We start from the raw sequence: 17,785 nt of genomic DNA, 5'->3' as shown, positions 1-17,785 counted from the left end.
ACTCGATGTGTCATTGAAAGCGTTTCCCAAGTTGTGCTAAAGGAGTCCATGTGGACAAGGTCAGGAGAATAAGTGGATTTGAGCCCCCACTAGTTATGTCCTTGTGGCTGCACTTAGACTGTTTGACTTTGAACTTAATTGTCTGAATTATCCTCATTGCTTGGGCAGCTGCACCCATCATCTCTTGTGAGCCACATCCTGGCCCTGATTTCTGTGGGTGGGTGAAGGCTGAGGTGGAGATGGGGTGGGGAGTTTGCTCTGTACTTTGCTGTGAGCCTTGCCACCAGACTGGTACGTTACCAAGGTTTTACGGATCTACGTGAATTCCGTTATGGAACCAGGCCTGAAAGTCAAGCAGTCAGGTGGACCTTGGGGTGAACCAGAGGGCATTTGCTCATCTGGGTGTGGGTGCCCCAGCTCCAGTCGATAGCTTGGGGGGAATGCAGTGTTGTGTGGCCAAATTGTCAGATTTTCTGAAGTTATTTTTTCCACATGTAAAATTGTCACTTGTTTTATTCTTATGGCAACTCCACTGACTGGCTGGCTGAGGGAGTAAGCCTTGGGGCAAGGCTCTGGGCTTCAGTGTTCTCATTCATAAATTGGTGATGGGACCGCCTTTCATAGGCCTGTTAGACCAGATGAGAAAATAGAACACCTGCCTGCCACACTGGGCCTGGCTGCAGGAATCCTGCAGGAGACGTCAGCTACGTGTATTCCGTGGCTGCTGGTAACCCCCGAGCTTCAGAGGTTGTGCTCCTGGGCCATTTGGGGCCCATCACCCATCTGATTAAAAGGAATCATGAGATTATGCAGGCCTTTCAAGTTTGGCGGTCAAGGAGATAATATTAAGGGGTTTTGTATATTAGAAAAATAACTGTTCACCTTTCCTCCCCAAACCTCACGATTTCACATTAGTGGTATATTTTCCTTAAAAAGTAAATTTCAGTAAAAATAAGCGAATCAAATGAAAAATTTTTAAGTAATCAAAAGTATACATGCGCTGCTAATCGTTAAAGTGATGTCAGGCGACCTAAGACTGAGGAGCACCATGGTCGCACCGTTTCTCCTGTCACATCCTGGCCAAGACAGTTGGCACCAGATCCCTGGAGGATTCCGCCCCCGCCCGCTTCTCGCTACTAGGGGAGGCTACTGGGGGAGGCGGCAGAAAGAGAAGGAGCGCGGGGCTTTGAAGGCACCAAAGTCAAGGGAGGGCGGGCTGCATCGCAATCCCTCCGAACTGTGTCGAGGGCCTAGGGGCACTCTACGCGCCAATCGGCAGCCCCGGTTCTGCCACTTCCAGCCCAGCGACCTTGGTTTGCAAGACTTCCTCAAGCCCATTTTACTCTTTTGGGAAATGGGTGGCCGAGGCTGTCAGTGCTGGGATGGGGCGCGCGGGGCGAGAGACTGCGGCCTCACAGGGCGGAGGGTCCGTTTTGGCTCTCTCCTTCTACGTAGCGCTCGGGCCGCCAGCAGCTGGGATAGGACCATCGTTCCATCTGTCCCCGCGACCCTCCGCAGGGCCCAGGCTCGCGCGGGTTCTAAAATGAGGACAAAGCCCGCCCGGATCTAGCGTGCGTGCGCCGACGTGGCCAATGGCACGCCTATGCAGGGTTGAGTGACGGGCGGGCGTAGCCAATGAACATGCGTCTTATTGCGAGGTGGTCCCCGGCTCCGGCATTATAAAGAGCGCCACGAGTCGGCATTGTCAGGCGGCGGCACCGCGCGGGCCCGAGCCATACTGTTAGTTGGTGGGTTCCGTGCTGCGGCGGCCGAAGAGGAGCACGCGAGGTCGCTGCGGCTTCGTCGGTGGACGGAGGGGCGGCCCAGCAGCGCGAGCTTGAACGCGGTCGAGCCCGCGGCGCCTTCCCGGCGGGTGGGGACGAGCGGGCCTCGCGGCGTCACCGGCGGCGAGGTGAGGGGTCGGGTCCGCGGGACGGCGGGTGGCGGGCGGGAGCCGCTCGTGCCTGACTCGCTGTGGCCGCTCCTTGCAGGAGCCGCCGCGCCCTGGCCTAGCATGTCGGAAGCGGGTGAGGAGCAGCTCATGGAAACGACCGGTGCCACCGAGAACGGGCACGAGGCCGCCCCCGAAGGCGAGTCGCCGGCCGGGGCCGGCACCGGGGCCGCGCCGGGCACTGGAGGCGGGAGCTCGGCGCCCCCGGCCGGCAACCAGAACGGCGCCGAGGGTGACCAGATAAACGCCAGCAAGAACGAGGAGGACGCGGGGTAGGTGCGGCCGCGGGCCGATGGGGCGCCGCCTTTGTTCGGGGCTGCCTATTGTTGGCGCCACGCGGCGGGGGGAGGGGCGGACCGCCGGCCTGGGCCTGCTGGGGCCCGCGGACAAGCCCGCCAGTCGCCCGCCGTGCAGCCCATTGCGCTCGAGTTTGCAGGAGTTTGTTGGGTCGACTTTGGCGCCGCCCCGGGGCCGCTCGCGCGGGGCCGGGGACAGGCCTGGCGCCCGGAAGGGGAGTGCGCTGGGACCCGGGGCCGACCAGGTTTCGGCCGCTCGGGGCTGCGTGGGCGGAGTTGGCGCGCGCCTGGGGCCGCCGCTTCCCCTTCCTCCTCCTGCTGCTGTGGGCGGAGTCACGGTCTGAACGCGGTTTCGGCTCCCGGAAGCCTCGGGTTCCTTGAGGGCGAGTTCTCGGAGGTGGTGACGTCTGGCAGGGACGATAGCCTTTGGATATGTGGTTATTAGGCAAATTATTTCCAGTTGTGAGTGCTCAGAGCCTGTACCCCTGGCCAGGATGTCCTTCCGTTCCCTCTCCCAGTCTGGGATGCAAATCTTAAGGGCTGCAATCTCCTGAAGATTTGTTAAGGTCAAGGTTGAGGTTGGGAGGGTAGTGGAGATTGGTTAACGTCTTCCAAAGGTAGAGCTCTCGTGCTCAAGGGGTAGTCTTTTGTTCCCAATGGTGGCTTTATTTATAATCTTTATGAAAGCTTTGCTAGCGCTGGTCTCTAAAATCACAGCTTTCTTGTAAGAACTTGTTGGCATGTATCTCATCCTTCCATTTCAGAAAAATGTTTGTTGGTGGCCTGAGCTGGGATACCAGCAAAAAGGACCTAAAGGATTATTTTACCAAATTTGGAGAGGTTGTTGACTGTACAATAAAAATGGATCCCAACACTGGCCGGTCAAGAGGGTTTGGGTTTATCCTCTTCAAAGATGCAGCCAGTGTGGAGAAGGTAAGCTGTGGTTTTTTTTTTTTATATCACCAGTGTATTCTAAGAGGACACCATTCTTAGAGTATGATTTTGCAGGTGATTGAGTGCTTTGGGACAAGCAGAGAGCTTAAGAACTTTGTTGCTGTTTTTGAAGGGATTTACAAGTACAGATTAAGTGGGGGAGCGAGTATGGACTGTAGTGGTCCAGGAAGATGGTAGTGGACGCTTATATTCTTCAGTCTATTATGGACACTGCACTTAGGAGGGTTAGACAAGAAAGAATTCAAGGTTGCTATGAGATAAGTCTTAATTTAGGCCCATTTTTCAGAAAACAAACCGAGGATCAGAATAGTTTAAGTAGATGCTATCACACAGCTACTTAAGGGGTGGAGTGAAGATTCCAACCCTAGCAGCCCAGCTCCAGTCTGCTGCTTTACTTCTGGAGATAGACCATAAACTGGGACAGCCTGGGCAGGAAGGGGGCGTGCAGTACAGCATGGGCAGAGTCTGGGGTGTGGTGGTGGGTGATTTATAGGTAAACCCACTGTACTTGAAGTTTGCAGGACATTGGATTGGGAAATCAGGTTGGGGTAGAGTTTGAGGGGGGATGAAATGTTTTTGTGTACTTGGGTTGGAGTTTTATATTTCAAAGAAAAGGGCCTTGTCTAGTGTCATACTGCTGAGTTAGAACCCAACTTCCTTCTGTTGGAATAGGTCCTAGACCAGAAGGAGCACAGGCTGGATGGCCGTGTCATTGACCCCAAAAAGGCCATGGCCATGAAGAAGGACCCGGTAAAGAAAATTTTTGTGGGGGGTCTGAATCCTGAAGCCACTGAGGAGAAGATCAGAGAGTACTTTGGCGAGTTTGGGGAGGTGAGTGTGTGGCCTCAGGAGTGACCTGCCAGCTGCCCTGAGGTGTCCTTTCTGGTCCTTGGCAGCCTTGGCTGGAGCCCTCCTCAGCAAGCTTTTTTGCTCTGCCTTCATGCGATTTTTCTCCTGTCAGTTCTCTATGGGCCCTGAGGGTTACTGGTCCTGAGCTTTGCCTATGTTTACAGATTGAGGCCATTGAGCTTCCAATGGATCCAAAGTCAAACAAAAGGCGAGGCTTTGTTTTCATCACTTTTAAAGAAGAGGATCCTGTAAAGAAGGTTCTAGAGAAAAAATTCCACACCATCAGTGGAAGTAAGGTAAGGTGTCTCCAGCTGTGTGTGTCTGGCCTCTGGTCGCTGGAGGGCTGACCCTTGCAGGTGTGGCTTAGGGGTTGGGCTACTTTCTAGAGCTCTCCTGGGTAGTGGGACTTTTGTTTTCCTGCAGCATCTGCTGCCCTGATTGGGGCAGATGGTCCTGTCCTTCAGGGAGCTCCTAGGTTGGCAGGACTGGCAATAAATACAAGATGTGTGGGAAGCAGGAGAGGACAGTGGCTTCTCTGGGATAGACCAAGCATGCTGAGTAGTCCCTTTGATTCCTGATTTTAAGCTAGAGATCAAGGTGTTCTGGATCTAGTCTAAGTTATGTAAGATACAAGGCCCACAGTTTTGAGAAGGTTCTAGAACTTCTGCCACGTACTGATTTCTTCCCTTGGTGATGACGTCTTTCCTGCTATGGACACTGCTGCAGTTTTTCTATCTTGTTCCTGCCACAACCAAATCTTTATTCACCTCCATCCCCTTAGGACACTGGTTTAGGCAAGCCCACCCCAGCAAGATCCTTCCCAAAGAGCCCCCAGCGTCCTGGCCAGCTCTCATCCAGGGCATTTTGCCTTCAAAGGAGCAGAGTTCTGTGTGCAGTGAGAAGTGCAACTGTTAACTCCCTCGAACTCTGGTCAGGAGCAGGGTAGTTCATGCTTCAAGTATTCTGGTGGCCGTTGGGAGTTCAGGGTGTAGCTTACTGTGTCAGGGTGTGGCAGGCTGTCTGAGCAGGAGTGGCAGCCAGATAAGGTGGGGCTCCTGGAAACCTCGATATCCTGGCTGGGAATTTGGAAAGATTTGATGGATTGGGACCTGCCATTTTGTGTAAAATGAGATTGGCTCCTAGGGGCAGTTGAGTAAGACATCACCTGATAGTTGTTAGCCTAGTGAACAGTGACAGAGGTCTTCTTTCTTCTCCATGTGTCTTAGTGGGAAGTGTGCAGGAAGAGCCCATAGGGCAGCACTAGTGAAACTGTTGGTAGTGGGTCTTGAAATAGTGTGTGTAGTTGTACCCAGCATTAATTCAGTAGGGTAGAAACCTCAGATTGCATCACTTGGTGGGGGTCATTTGCCAGTTTTTTATAGGATCATGCTTGTGTGGGGATACCTTATGTAAATGTTTATTGGTCTTAATTGTGAATTATGTATCAGGGTACTTTCTTTGAAAAATAACACTTCTAATTTATTTAAGCAGGAGCACTGGGCGGTCCCTGAGCCTGACCCCGCCCACAGTGGGCAGGTTTTTGAGGAAAGAGGAAATTGACTCTGGGTCCTGAGTGGTCCCAACAACAGACCAATGGTTGGGGGAGGGAGTGCAGTATGGCCTCAGGCTTTCTTCCTCTGTAAGTTGGAAGTCAGGGTCACCACTACTCATTTGAGTGGGATGTTTCATTTCTGTAAAAAAGGAAATAAAATCAGAAAGTCTCATTCTCTAAGGCCCCTCATCCAGGAAGCCTTCTCTAACCCCCTTGCCCAGCAGGCCCAAGGTGGCACTGAACCTGACACCTGGCGTGTGTTGCTGGCATTGGCCCAGCTCTGTCCCTCTCCTCCCAATTGTGAGACATGGAGCTGCTCCAGGGCTGCATCCATCATCCCCAGTAGATGTTCTGGGGAAAGGTGTGAGCCAAAAAGGCCCTGGTGGGAATCTTGGTCTGTCTAGTTTTAGCCACTGTTCGGAGAGCTGCTAGCACAGTGTGCTTTCCCACCGCAGCGTATTTTGTTTTGGATAATGGACCAGATTGGCCATCTGAGTGTTTGTCAGTGAAGATCTTTGTGTACAGTCGCTGCCCAGAACTTGTTCCGGTGGCCTGACCCCCTGTCCTCTTGGTTTTCAGTGTGAAATCAAGGTGGCCCAGCCCAAAGAGGTCTATCAGCAGCAGCAGTATGGCTCTGGGGGCCGCGGGAACCGGAACCGAGGGAACCGAGGCAGCGGTGGTGGCGGTGGAAGTGGAGGTGAGTGGAGCTGGGTAAAGAGGGGCTGGCTTCCCTGTCTGCATGGAGCTTCCAGGCCTGTCGGGGCTTGCTCTAGCCTCTGGTGTGGCAGGGTGGGCAGGACCAGGAATGGCTCTCCTGGGTCCAGGCTGTGTTGCTGCTGCTGCCGCTTGGAGTGGAAGAGCCCTCCCATGTTTCGTATGTGGCCTGGGGCCCCGGGACACCTGCATTGCACTCTGAGGGGGCCCGCTGGGCTCTGGCTGTCCTGACTCCTGGTCCACCCATGGGTGGGCGGGCAGAAGGTAGGGCAGGGCTGTGCCAGGCGCTTTACCTCCTTCCATCCCAGGCCCCTCTGACTCCAAAGCCTGAACTTCATCCTTTTTAAGGCCAAGCTGCCAGGGAAGGTGGGGGGTGATTAGAGTGAGTGAATTCCTGCCTCGTTGGCCCTGAATGAAGTTAGAGTACCGCTCTGTCCTGGCCTTCAGCTCTGCAGCTTGGCTCTCAGGTGCGGGCCCAGGGCCCTGTGTCCCGGACAGCAGTCCCTTGGCTTCTATCTCTAGAGTTGCCATAGTAACCCCACCACCCAAAGGGCAGGATTTTCTCCATCCTAGCTCCTGCGTGTGCTAAATGGTCCCTGGGCCCCTGTGCCCTGCTCCCCCCACAGGTCAGAGTCAGAGTTGGAATCAGGGCTACGGCAGCTACTGGAACCAGGGCTACGGCTACCAGCAGGGCTACGGGCCCGGCTATGGCGGCTACGACTACTCGCCCTATGGCTATTACGGCTACGGCCCCGGCTACGACTACAGTAAGTAGGAGAGGGAGGCCCCGTCCACTCACCCAGCTGGGAGGCAGGACAGACAGTGAGTGAGTGCAGGGGCTTTGGAGTCGGAGCAGCCGGGCTTTGTGGCCTTGCCCCAGGGGCGTTGGCTGTGAGGATGTAAGCGCCTGGCACAGGGGTAAGTAAGTGCTCAGTAAGTTTAGCTGCTATCATTGTTGTTCTTGTCCCTAGGTCAGGGGAGTACGAATTATGGGAAGAGCCAGCGACGTGGTGGCCATCAGAATAACTACAAGCCCTACTGAGGCTTCGGCAGGAGTGCCTGACCAACCGCACACGCTTTGTTTGGATACGAGTGAACACAAACAATTATGTACCAAATTTAACTTGGCATCCTTTCTATGGCCTGTCCCATGTGCATCTTATTTAAAATTTCCCCCCTGGAAATCAACTCTCCTGTTTAATATTTCCAGAGCTCTAGTTGTTTTAGGCAGCGTGTGGAGTCTCAGGCCAGAGCGGCATTGTGGTCTGATTTTATGGTCACCCTGAAACAGGTGGGAGGGTCTGCTTCCCACTGCCGCCCTGCAGCCTGGACTTGTGGACCCTGGTTGTAAAGAGGTCTATCTTAGAAAACCAGTGTCACCTTTTTCACCTTTTAATTTTATATTATTTGTGTCATACATTTCCTGTAATGGAAGTGTTAATTTTACTGTACTTTTTGGTACCTTTTGGGAATCTAATGTATTGTAAGGTATTTTACACGTGTCCTGATTTTGCCACGACCTGGATATTGAAGCTATCCAAGCTTTTGAAATAAAAATGTAAAAACCCCCAAGCCTGGGTGAGTGGGGTACACTGAAGGGGGGTACGGCCTGTGTTCTGGGGCTTTCTGAGCTCCAGCATCCTCCATGACCTGCTAGCAGCCCTGTCAGGCAGAGCCGCACGTGCTCTGTGTTGCCTAGTTTCCTCTAATGACTCAGCGCTTCACAGGCCTTGAGCCTCTAAGAGAAGGACATGGCTCAGATCTAAGGCAGCTGTTCATGGGGACGAAGATGGCGCAGCAGGGCTGCTGCCCCCAGGGTAGCAATTCGGGGGCATCTTGGAACATCTGTCTTTGCCAGTGGCATTCTGTCTTTTAAACAGGACAGAACCTGCCGACGAGGCGCACAAGGGTACGCCCTTCTGGTTGGCATATAACAGCCCACTTGGGCAGCCCTATTGGCTGCTGGATTGGAGCACCTCAAGCCTGGCGGCAAGAGCAGCAGCAGGCTGTGGGGCTCTGGGTGGACGAAGCCTGGTGAAGGGAGTTTCTGGTTTCCCTCACCCCTAGAAGGGGTCGGCTGCCGAGGAAATGGCTGCTCCTGTTCTCTTGCCACAGCTACCAAATGCTAAGTACTTTGGAGATTTATGGGCACGGGCTAGTGGAGAAAGCCCAAGATAGCCAGGACCTCCCAGTGTTGGAACTAACCTGTGGGGAGGGGGCATCACTTGGAACAAAGTACCAAAAAAAGTTTGGTTAGTTGAGTGACAGCCACTGCTGATAGGGGACCCAGTTGTGGTCACTTACCTGGGGAAGGACGAGATTGAGCAGGGCTGCCACTGCCGGGGGCCTCAGTGTTTCACAGCTTCTCACCTTTTCTTCCATGTCTGCAAAAGACCCCAGAGACATCCGCACTGGTTAATAACTGCTAAAGATCCCTCAGTGTCTAAACTTTTTTGGGTGGCAGTTTGGAGATTAGGCCCATGTCTCATCCTTTCCTCGTGTGTGGGCCACCAGCAGCCACAGGGTCAGCAACAATTTTCCCCAAGGACAGTCAACTCAGGTTTCCCAAGACTTCCTGGCTCTACTGGAGGCCCCTCTGGAGGAAACCTAAGCCAGTCTACACAGCCCCACCCCTTAGCAGTCCTGCCCAGTAGGCCTGCCCGTCCAGAGCCCTGGGGGCAGCTGTGAAGGAGCCCAGACGTGTGGGACGGACGGGCTGCTCTGATCTCTACCTGGAGACAGGACTTAGGACTCGACCTATTTTGGGTCCGTCCTGAGCTCTGCACATGCAGCACAGCCTCAGTGCACAGATGTCCAATTTGGGAATTACAGGTTTCCTTGTAGTGGACTTAGGGGAGGCCCGGGGATGACCTTGCTATTCCCAGCTGACTGGCATCGTGGAGTGGAATTTCATTTTGCGTTCAGTAAGACCTGGATGTAAATTTGAACTCAGCCACTCAGCAGCTGTTGGTGACCCTAGCCTCAAGTCAAGTACAAAGCTGCTGTCTACATTTCACAGTGCAGTCGTTCTGATAGTTGGGCTCAGAACACTGGTGCTGCCCAGGCAGGATACTTGGCTCAGCTGCCACCTACCGAGGCACGGGCAGGAATGGGGGAGGCATGGGCCACTAGGATGCTTCTCCACTTCAGCTCCTTGCTCCAGGTTGGGTTCTAGAGTCTTGGTCAGCTGCCCCTGTGGCTTCCAGCTCACCTGTCAGGATGGTGTCCAGCTTTGCCACCACGTGTTGTGCGTTGTCCAAGCTGAAGCACATCGGTGGCTTAAGTTTCAGGACGTTCCTTCCAGGACCATCAGTGCTCAGCAAAATGTAGTTCTCCTTCAGCCTGTAGGACAGGACACAGCAGGCCCTGCTGCCTCCCTGCTGAGGGCCCTGCAAGGCTGTCCTCAGCCTGGCCTTGGCCTCAGGGCCAGCGCTCTAGCTACACTGCCCCTGGAGCCCTCACAGGCCGGTTCACACTAGGACTTGGCACTGGCTACCCCCTGCCAAGCTCCTGTCCATCCTTCGTGACCCAGCATCAGTGGCCCCTGTCTGCCCTGCACCTAGACCTGAGCAGGGGCCTCGCTTCACTCATCCCTGGAGCCGTCTCAGCCACGCCCAGACTAGCCACAGGGCTCCAATGGAAACAGCAATAGTAGTCCCTGTGTTTTCCCTTTTCTGTACTGTGCGATGTATATGGTTTACTTTTCGTATGCATGGGAAATATCCAACGTTACAGAGAAGTATGAAACCCATGACCCCGTTATCTAGCTTCAGTAACTTCCTGCATACAGGTAGGTAACCTTGCAATCCCAGACAGGACTGTTCGTTTGAATTCCCAGTTCTTTTTAGGAAGATGACTTGACCTCCTTAACATTATCATTGGTACCTAAGAATTTCTATTCCACATAAAGTTTTAACCTCGGAAGGTATTTTGGTCACTGAGAGGAGTCTGACATGACTGTACTGACACTGACCCCCACTCCCATTCTTTTTTATTCCTTTTTTGTTACTTTTAAGTCTTGTCAGGAGCCAGGGTGTCCCTCAGTCTCCCATCCTGCTCTTCCTGGCATTGACTGGCCGTACTAGAGAGAACGGTCTGGGTTTCAAATCCAGCTCTGCTACCTCCTAGTGGGTGACTGCACGTGAAACACCTGCCGCCGCCTCCTTCCCACCAACAGTGCTGGATTCCTGAGTTCGGACACTCCCTGTGGGTGGGGAGGTGAGCTGGCAGATGTGCCCGACCAGCAAAGAGAAGGCAGGGACTGGACGGTCACTTAGGGAGGGGTCAGTCTGAAAAAAACCTCATGGAGGAAAAGATTTTTACATCAATACATACTGTTTATGTGAATTCTAAACACGGATGCATGTTTCACAATTTGAATAAGGACACGTCTAACACTAGAAGGGTTTCTCTGTGGGGGGAGGGGCCAGGAGTGAGAGACGGGGATAAAAGGGAGTAACAGGTCCTGCTTCGATTTGAGTGAAAGAATATGTGAACCAGGGCTGTGCCTGGGGCTTGTCCTGAGATGCTGCTCCATCCAAACGCACCCCACCCAGATGAGCAGGAGTCCTGTCCATCCCCTGAACCCGGCTGCTCTGGGAGTGCAGAATCTGGGTCTGCCACAGTCCTGATGTGGCGTTGGAGAAGCTGCTTCCCTTGGACAGCTGGGGTCTGAGAGCCCCCGGTTTTCTCACTTGGGCTGGGAATAGCCCACGCCCATCTGAAATTTTTGCTGTCTGGTGCTTTCTCGATGGACCTCAGTCAAGGGGATGCAAGGATTAGCCGCCCTTCCCCCTCAGAGGCCCACATACCTCCTTCAGTGAACCCTCTGTGGGCCCAGAGTGCCCGCAAACATGGTGGATGAAAGGAGAGGAAGAGGGCCCATCAGGGCCTAGACAGCAACGGCAACTTTTTTCAAGAAAAAGTACCTGGACACCAAGTAGTCAGCCTCTTCGGTGGCTGGCGTCCTGGTGGCCTCATCCTTGATCAGATCCACACCAATGAAGAGCCCGACACCCCTGGAGCAGAAGGTGACATCTCAGGCGGCCAGGACTGAGGCACCAAAGGCCTTGCCTTCGTTCTCTGCCTGGGCCTCAGCCAAGCCCCAGCAAAAAGTCCACCAGGGCTTGTACCTCTGCCGCTGAGAGCCACAGGAACCCTCAGAAGGGGTGAAACAGTCCCAGAAGGTAACTGATGGGAGGTGCAGAGGACAGGTTGGGGGTCAGAGGGATTTGACCCTGGTTTTCCCTCTCTAGAAGTGCCATCGCCCTTCAGTTCTTCCCCTGTGGAAAGTACAACTCCCACCATCCCAGGTGGTTAGGAGGTGAAAGAAGGAACAAAGCCAGTTCCCCGGCAGGTGCTTGGTTAGTGGGCAGTGCCTGCTGTCCTGAGCCTCACCTGACGTCCCCGATGATGGGATGTTTGGCTTTCTGCTGCCTGAGGAGCTCCATCAGGAAGCTGCCCACTTGGGCGGCGTGAGCCTGCAGCTGCTCCTTTTCCAAGACATCCAGGACGGCCAGCCCCACAGCGCAGGACACGGGGCTGCCCCCAAACTGAGCCAGGGGACAGAGAGCATGTCAGACACTCAGCAGAGCGTGCCGTGCCCCAGAACTGCCCCCCACATCCCCAGGGCAGTGATAAGAGCACAGGGCAGTAAATGGGGTTCTCCTGAGTCCTATGGGCTGTCCCACCTTTCCAGGTGCTAATGTGACTAGCCCAGGTCAGGTACCCCCAGGGGTGCAGGAGGGGCCCCAAGAAGATAGAGAACCAGAGGAAAGAGTGTACTGTTGTAATTCAGGGTCTCAGCTCCTGCTCCCCGCACAAGAACGCAGGATATGGTGAGGCCCAAAAGGAAAAACAACGGAGCCATAGATAGGGGATACATACCACTATATTCTTGATGACGGCTGGTTGAGACACAAAAGCAAACATCTGCCAGTACCCCAGCGAGAGGTCTTCCTGCACCCCAGTCTTGCTGGCGGCCAGGCAAGACAGGAAGTAGGATCAACAAGATCCGCCCTCCACGATCCTCTTGCTAACCGCACTGCTAGCCGCAATCCAGGCTTGCTAGTGTAGCCATGGCAGTTATATCAGTGGCTAACGGCTAACAGGTTACAGGTGATAGCCATCTAATAACTGAGCCAGCCCCTTTCCATGTGAGGTTGAGAACCTGGAAACTGCTCTCTGGGACTCCGTCCCTACAACTGTACGTTCCCAGAGATTTTTTTTGTTTGTTTTTTTGCTGACAGGCATTAGGCTCCTGTCTCGTGGGCAGACCCAGACCCACAGCACCGGCCTAGTTCCCATCACCTCTGTCAAGGAGGGTCATGAGCAACACGCCGGAGCCACACCCAGGAAAAGCCACTCTGTGTGGCTGTGATATGGGCCAACGAGTAGCCCCTCCCACTAAAAAACTAAGTTTTCTTTACTATAGAAATTTTAAGTTTCCATCTCAAGTTTTCTTTCCCCCAGGTTTTTAGCTCCTACCCCTGCTTTAGATAATTACCCTAAAACTTGTGATTCATACTTGTTGATTGTAATCATTGAAGCTTAATGTTCTCTCCTACCCATTCCGGGCCTAACTCCTGGACAATTGACACCACCTGAATGACCGGTTGAATGGCCACAGGCTCTGTAGAGCTAATGGATTTATTAATTAAAATCTATTTTGCCTCATGTAGGGGCCTTGGGGATACAGAGGATACCCCAGCAAGATTGCCAGTCGCAACCAAAGAAGCCAATGTGGTCTTCCAGGAGGATCTCGAGACCCCTTCCTCTCATCTGAGATTAGATAGGGCGAGAGTGCCATGAATCCCCCAATAGGTAGGGACAGCTCTACACACCTGTCCAGCAGGAAGCAGACACAGAAAAAAAGACCTCCTGTCCCTCAACCTCCCATAGAAATGTTATGGGGTCACGTCTCTCAAGGGGAAAACAAGGCAGGCAGTCAGAGATAGGCATCGGGTCTCTGCATTCCTGCATTACCCACAATGCAACCGCCCAAAAGACCTCCCCTGTCAGCCCCAAACTTCCCCTTTTTATTGTAGTTTCTACCCCTATGAGGACAAATGGGTACAAAATACCCAATTAGATTAAATTGGCCACTCACACCTGTGCAGTAAAGGCCACAACCTTCATTTCACCTGGGCCTCATTATACCATTATTATAATATACATATGCCCAGAAGTTCATTAATATCATTATAACAGACTGAATTCTGGGAAGAAACATGCACAGTCTAAAAAGATGCCTCTTGTCAATCACAGGTGTCAATCAAGTGGTCCCACACCTGGAAAGGAACAGCCCATTCTAGAGAAAAAAGGATAAAAACTCCAAGTCCTCGTCAGTCCGAGCCCTTTGAGTCTCTTGAGCCTTGCTTTTGCTCAGGGGCCTGCTCCAAACCCGTTGGAGTGTACTTTTCTCCTAATAATGCCACTTGGGGCCCTTGAGCCATTCTCTGCTGCTTGGGTCCACTTCTATTTCTTTGGCGTGTACTTTTCTTCTAATAAACTACTCTTTCACCACTTTAGTTTGAACTCAGGCTCTGCTGGCTGAGCCCAGGGCAGACTTTAGGGCGCAGACCACAGCTGGCTGCCTGTGAGTCACATGCGGCCTGAGTGAATGTGTGGCATTATTAAAAGTTTTGAATTAGGTGAGAATGTTTTAAAATACGACCGCACAAAAATACGTATTTCTGACTTAAAACAAACCTGGCTTGTCTGGTTATAACCTGGCACTGGCTGTTCCCATCAGGCATTGTGAGGGCTTAGCCTCACTTCCTCCACCTGACCCTGCCTGCGGGTGTCCGAATGGGGACCAGTGTCGCAGAGAGCCGGGAGTAAGCGTTTCTCCTGCAGACCATCTTTTCCCTTAAACTAGATCTTTGACAAAATACTTTATTGAAGTATAGTTTATATAAAAAAAAACACACACAAAACTGCACGTTTAAAGTGTATACAGTCATATACCACTTAACGGATACTTTCTGACAAATGCTTTGTTAGGCGATTTCCTTGTGGGAACATCGCAGAGTGCACTTACACTGAGATGACACGGCCTACCACACACCTAGGCTGTGTGGAATAGCCTATTGCTCTGTAGGGGAGGAAAAATCATTTTCCCGCTACCCTTTTGTGTTCCTGGCTGAGGCATCCCTGTAGTAAAAGACAGGTTAATAGGAAAAAAAACAAGTTTAATAACATGTCTACCCCCTGTATACATGGGACAGACCCAGGAAAACAGTAACTCCTGGAAATGGCTGAAGGCCACACCTTAAATACCATCTTCAGCTGAAGACAAAAGAAGGTGTTGGGGTGGGGCCGTTATGGAGGTGACCAGGAAAAGTACAACAAACCAGGGTAAGGTTGTGCAGATTTAAGTTATTGCCTTCTGCATTGATAGGAGTTTCTAGAGATGAGGTCATCCCTCTCTTCCTTTACAAACGGACATTTCCCAAATGTAAATAACTCTTGCAAAGGGTAACTTCTACTTGGTTTTCAGAGCTTCTCCCAAATTTGCTGTTTCTTAAAATTAACCAGCCTAAAATAATCCTTATGGCAAAGGAACATATTTTGGGGGACAAACTCTGCTCCCCTATAGCTCTAGGCTACAAAGCTGTACAGCATGTTACTGTACTAAACACGGTAGGCAATTGTAATTTAATGGTGTTTATGTAATACACTCATTATAACTGCTATGACATCATCAGGTAATAGGAATTTTTCAGCTCCATTATAATCTCATGGGACCACTATCTATTTGCTGTGGATGAAAAAGGGTGTATGTTTGGAAGGTAACCTCACAGGGTGATTGATCATAGATTCCTAACTGGGCGGGTCATAGTGGGTAGTCCCACCCCAGGCCTATAACTTCTTTAGTGAAAGGCTTATCTTTGTCTTTAGCAAGCCCTGTCCCTTGTTTCTGTGCATCTAGGTAGACACACCTTTAAAATAAGCCTTGCCACCCTCAAGAAAGTACATAATCTTGTTAACTATCCTATAATCCAATCTCCACCTTGCTTTCTCCCACCTTCTTGTAATCTTCCTTAATTCCAAACGCATAAAAGAAGCTACAAACTGCGATTCTTGGGAGCATTATTCTTAGTCTGTTGAGATCTTGTTTCCAGGTGTATCCTTTGTCTGGCTCAGATAAATTTTTATAAAAATTCTCTACAGGTTTGGATGTTCTCACATCGACAATGTGGTCTTGCCTAAAATGTCATTATACGGGGCATGACTCTAGTTCTATGTGATTTGACAAATAGATAAACTGTAGAACCTCTACCACAACGAAGACACAAAACATTTCCATCACTTCCCAAAGTTCCTTGTGCCGTCCTCCACCACTGCTCCAGGTAACCACTGACCTGCTTTCTGTCAGTAGAGTTTTGCCTTTTTCAGAATGTCATATGAATGGAATCGCAGAATATGTACCCTTTTGTGCCTGGCTGCTTCTGCTCAACATGTATTTGAAATTTATCCATATTGTGTGTATCAGTAGTTTTGTTCATTTTATTGCTGTATAGTATTCCATTGTATGGACATACCAATTTGTTTATCCAATCTCCCGTTGATGAACCCTTGGGTTATTTTGATTTTTGGCTATTAAGAATAAAACTATTATTAACATTTATAGCAAGTCTTTTTGTAAACATGTGTTCTCATTTCTCTTGCGTAAAATACCTAGGAGTGGAACTGCTGTATTGTATGACAAATGTATATTTAACTTTTTTTTTTAACTTTTATTTATTTTAAGTGTGTTTTTCCAGGACCCATCTGCTCCAAGTCAAGTAGTTGTTTCAATCTAGTTGTGGAGGGCGCAGCTCACAGTGACCCATGTGGGGATCGAACCGGCAACCTTGTTAAGAGCACCGCGCTCTAATCAAGTGAGCTAACCGGCTGCCCCCGTGTATATTTAACTTTATAAAAAGCTGTGAAACTGTTTTCCAAAGTGATGGTACCATGACAGTCTCACCATTAGTCTATGAAATTCTAGTAGCTTCACATCCTCAAAAACATTTGGAATTGTCAGTCTTTTTAATTGTAGTCATTCTAAAGGGTATATAATGGTACCCTATAGACCAGTGAAAATCTGACCATACTTGAGATTATAAAAAGCTTCCTAGGTGATTCTGCTGTGAGGCAGCTTTTTGATATGTCCAAAACAAATTATATGTGGAATGGACACAGAGGATGCATTGAGGCTACTTACTGTATAATATTATTAACCATGAATTCCTTAAAAGGTGGAGTGTTCTTTGTTTAGAATCATGACCTGGCCAAGATGCTCAACTAGCACAATAGGTAGGTCTTTTCCCCAAAATCACCCCAGAGGGACAATAGAAAAATGAACAAAAGCTTTGAAATAGTCCTGGGTATTACTTCTGGCATTCCAAAGGTGTGTTAACCTAGATGCACAAAAACAATGGACAGGGCTGACTTAAAAACCTTTCACTAAAGAAGTTATAGGCCTGGGGTGGGACTACCCACCATGACCTATCCAGTTAGGAATTTATGATCTATTACAGCACCGCTTTTCAGTCTACCAGCTATAAAATAAATGTCATGGGGTTGTAATGTACAGCATGGTGACTATAGTTAAAAAGACTGTACTGTGTCTTTTAAAATTGCTAAGAGAGTAGATCTTAAAAGTTCTTAACATAAGGAAAAAAACCGTAACTGTGGTGATGGATGTTAACTAGACTTACTGTGGTGATCATTTCACAATACATTTGACCCTTGAACAACGTGGGGGTTAGAGGCGCCAACCACCCACACAGTTGAAAATCTGTGTATAACTTAAGTCGGCCACTTACACAATCCACACATCTGCACAGTTCAAAGCTGCATTGTTCAAGGGTCAACTGTGTATATAAATATTATATCGTTATGTTGTACACCAGAAACTAATGTAATGTTTTTCCCCTCCTTTTTCTGCCTCCCCCCCACTCCAGTTTAAGCTGTTGTTTCTCAGTCTAGTTGTGTAGAGCACAGCTCCCTGGCCCATGCTGGTATTATGAGCCTTGCGCTCCCCTGGCTGAGGCAGTCAGTTGCCAGTCCTCAGTTGGCCGCTCACAGCAGCTCATGGCTCTTGCTGGCTGCTGGCCACACACACTGGCCACTGGCCGCTCATGGCAGCACACAGCAGCCCACAGCAGCCCAGATCCAGGAAGAGCTGTTGTTCACAATCTTAGCTGTAGAGGGCGCAGCTCACTGGCCCATGTGGGAATCGAACCAGCAACCTCAGTGTTAGGAGCACAGTGCTCCAACCACCTGAGCCACCAGGCCGGCCCTAATGTAATGTTTTATGTCAATTACATCTCAATAAAAAAAAAAAGGCAGAGAGACTAATGAAATCAGCAAGAGAGAAGTGACTTATCACATAGAAGAAATTCTTGACAAGAATAACGGCTGATTCCTCATCAGCAACCATAAAGCCAGAAGGCAGTGGGATGACATATTCAAAGTGAT

At 50.8% G+C, this 17,785-nt stretch overlaps 2 protein-coding genes across 10 annotated transcripts in view; one reads left to right on the top strand and one right to left on the bottom strand.

The window, feature by feature from the left end:
- The first annotated feature begins 1,665 nt into the window (after positions 1 to 1,665).
- HNRNPAB (heterogeneous nuclear ribonucleoprotein A/B) lies at positions 1,666 to 7,888 on the top strand. 3 transcript variants are annotated; one of them, XM_019711017.3, is made up of 8 exons: positions 1,674 to 1,912; positions 1,992 to 2,223; positions 3,012 to 3,180; positions 3,874 to 4,032; positions 4,215 to 4,346; positions 6,182 to 6,299; positions 6,943 to 7,083; positions 7,288 to 7,888. In XM_019711017.3, the coding sequence occupies exons 2-8, from the start codon at positions 2,015 to 2,017 to the stop codon at positions 7,356 to 7,358; spliced, it is 999 nt and encodes a 332-aa protein (XP_019566576.1). In that variant the 5' UTR covers positions 1,674 to 1,912; positions 1,992 to 2,014; the 3' UTR covers positions 7,359 to 7,888. The 3 variants fall into 3 exon arrangements, with proteins under 3 accessions (XP_019566577.1, XP_019566576.1, XP_074169479.1); XM_019711018.3 differs by lacking the exon at positions 6,943 to 7,083 and having other exon boundaries at positions 1,666 to 1,912; XM_074313378.1 differs by lacking the exons at positions 1,674 to 1,912; positions 1,992 to 2,223; positions 6,943 to 7,083 and adding an exon at positions 2,632 to 2,709.
- PHYKPL (5-phosphohydroxy-L-lysine phospho-lyase) overlaps positions 5,504 to 17,785 on the bottom strand; it is a 25,819-nt gene continuing 13,537 nt past the window's right edge. For 5 of the 7 annotated variants that reach the window (XM_088798573.1, XM_019711012.3, XM_088798574.1 and 2 more), the window contains 5 exons: positions 11,714 to 11,868; positions 11,245 to 11,334; positions 9,528 to 9,658; positions 8,621 to 8,700; positions 5,504 to 5,741 (listed from right to left, as the gene is read on the bottom strand). In XM_088798573.1, coding sequence (XP_088654699.1) covers positions 5,736 to 5,741; positions 8,621 to 8,700; positions 9,528 to 9,658; positions 11,245 to 11,334; positions 11,714 to 11,868 — 462 coding nt within the window. In that variant the 3' untranslated portion in view covers positions 5,504 to 5,735. Of the gene's footprint in view, positions 5,742 to 8,620; positions 8,701 to 9,409; positions 9,659 to 11,244; positions 11,335 to 11,713; positions 11,869 to 17,785 lie in introns of all 7 variants that reach the window. The other 2 variants (XR_016021336.1, XM_088798575.1) reach the window with 2 other exon arrangements.

This window comes from Rhinolophus sinicus, chromosome 5 (assembly GCF_057876585.1).
Source record: "Rhinolophus sinicus isolate RSI-liver-muscle chromosome 5, RSI-T2T, whole genome shotgun sequence".
Taxonomy (NCBI): Eukaryota; Metazoa; Chordata; class Mammalia; order Chiroptera; family Rhinolophidae; genus Rhinolophus; species Rhinolophus sinicus.
The sequence above is the reverse complement of the archived record's forward strand: the minus strand, read 5'-3'. Positions and strand labels throughout refer to the sequence as shown.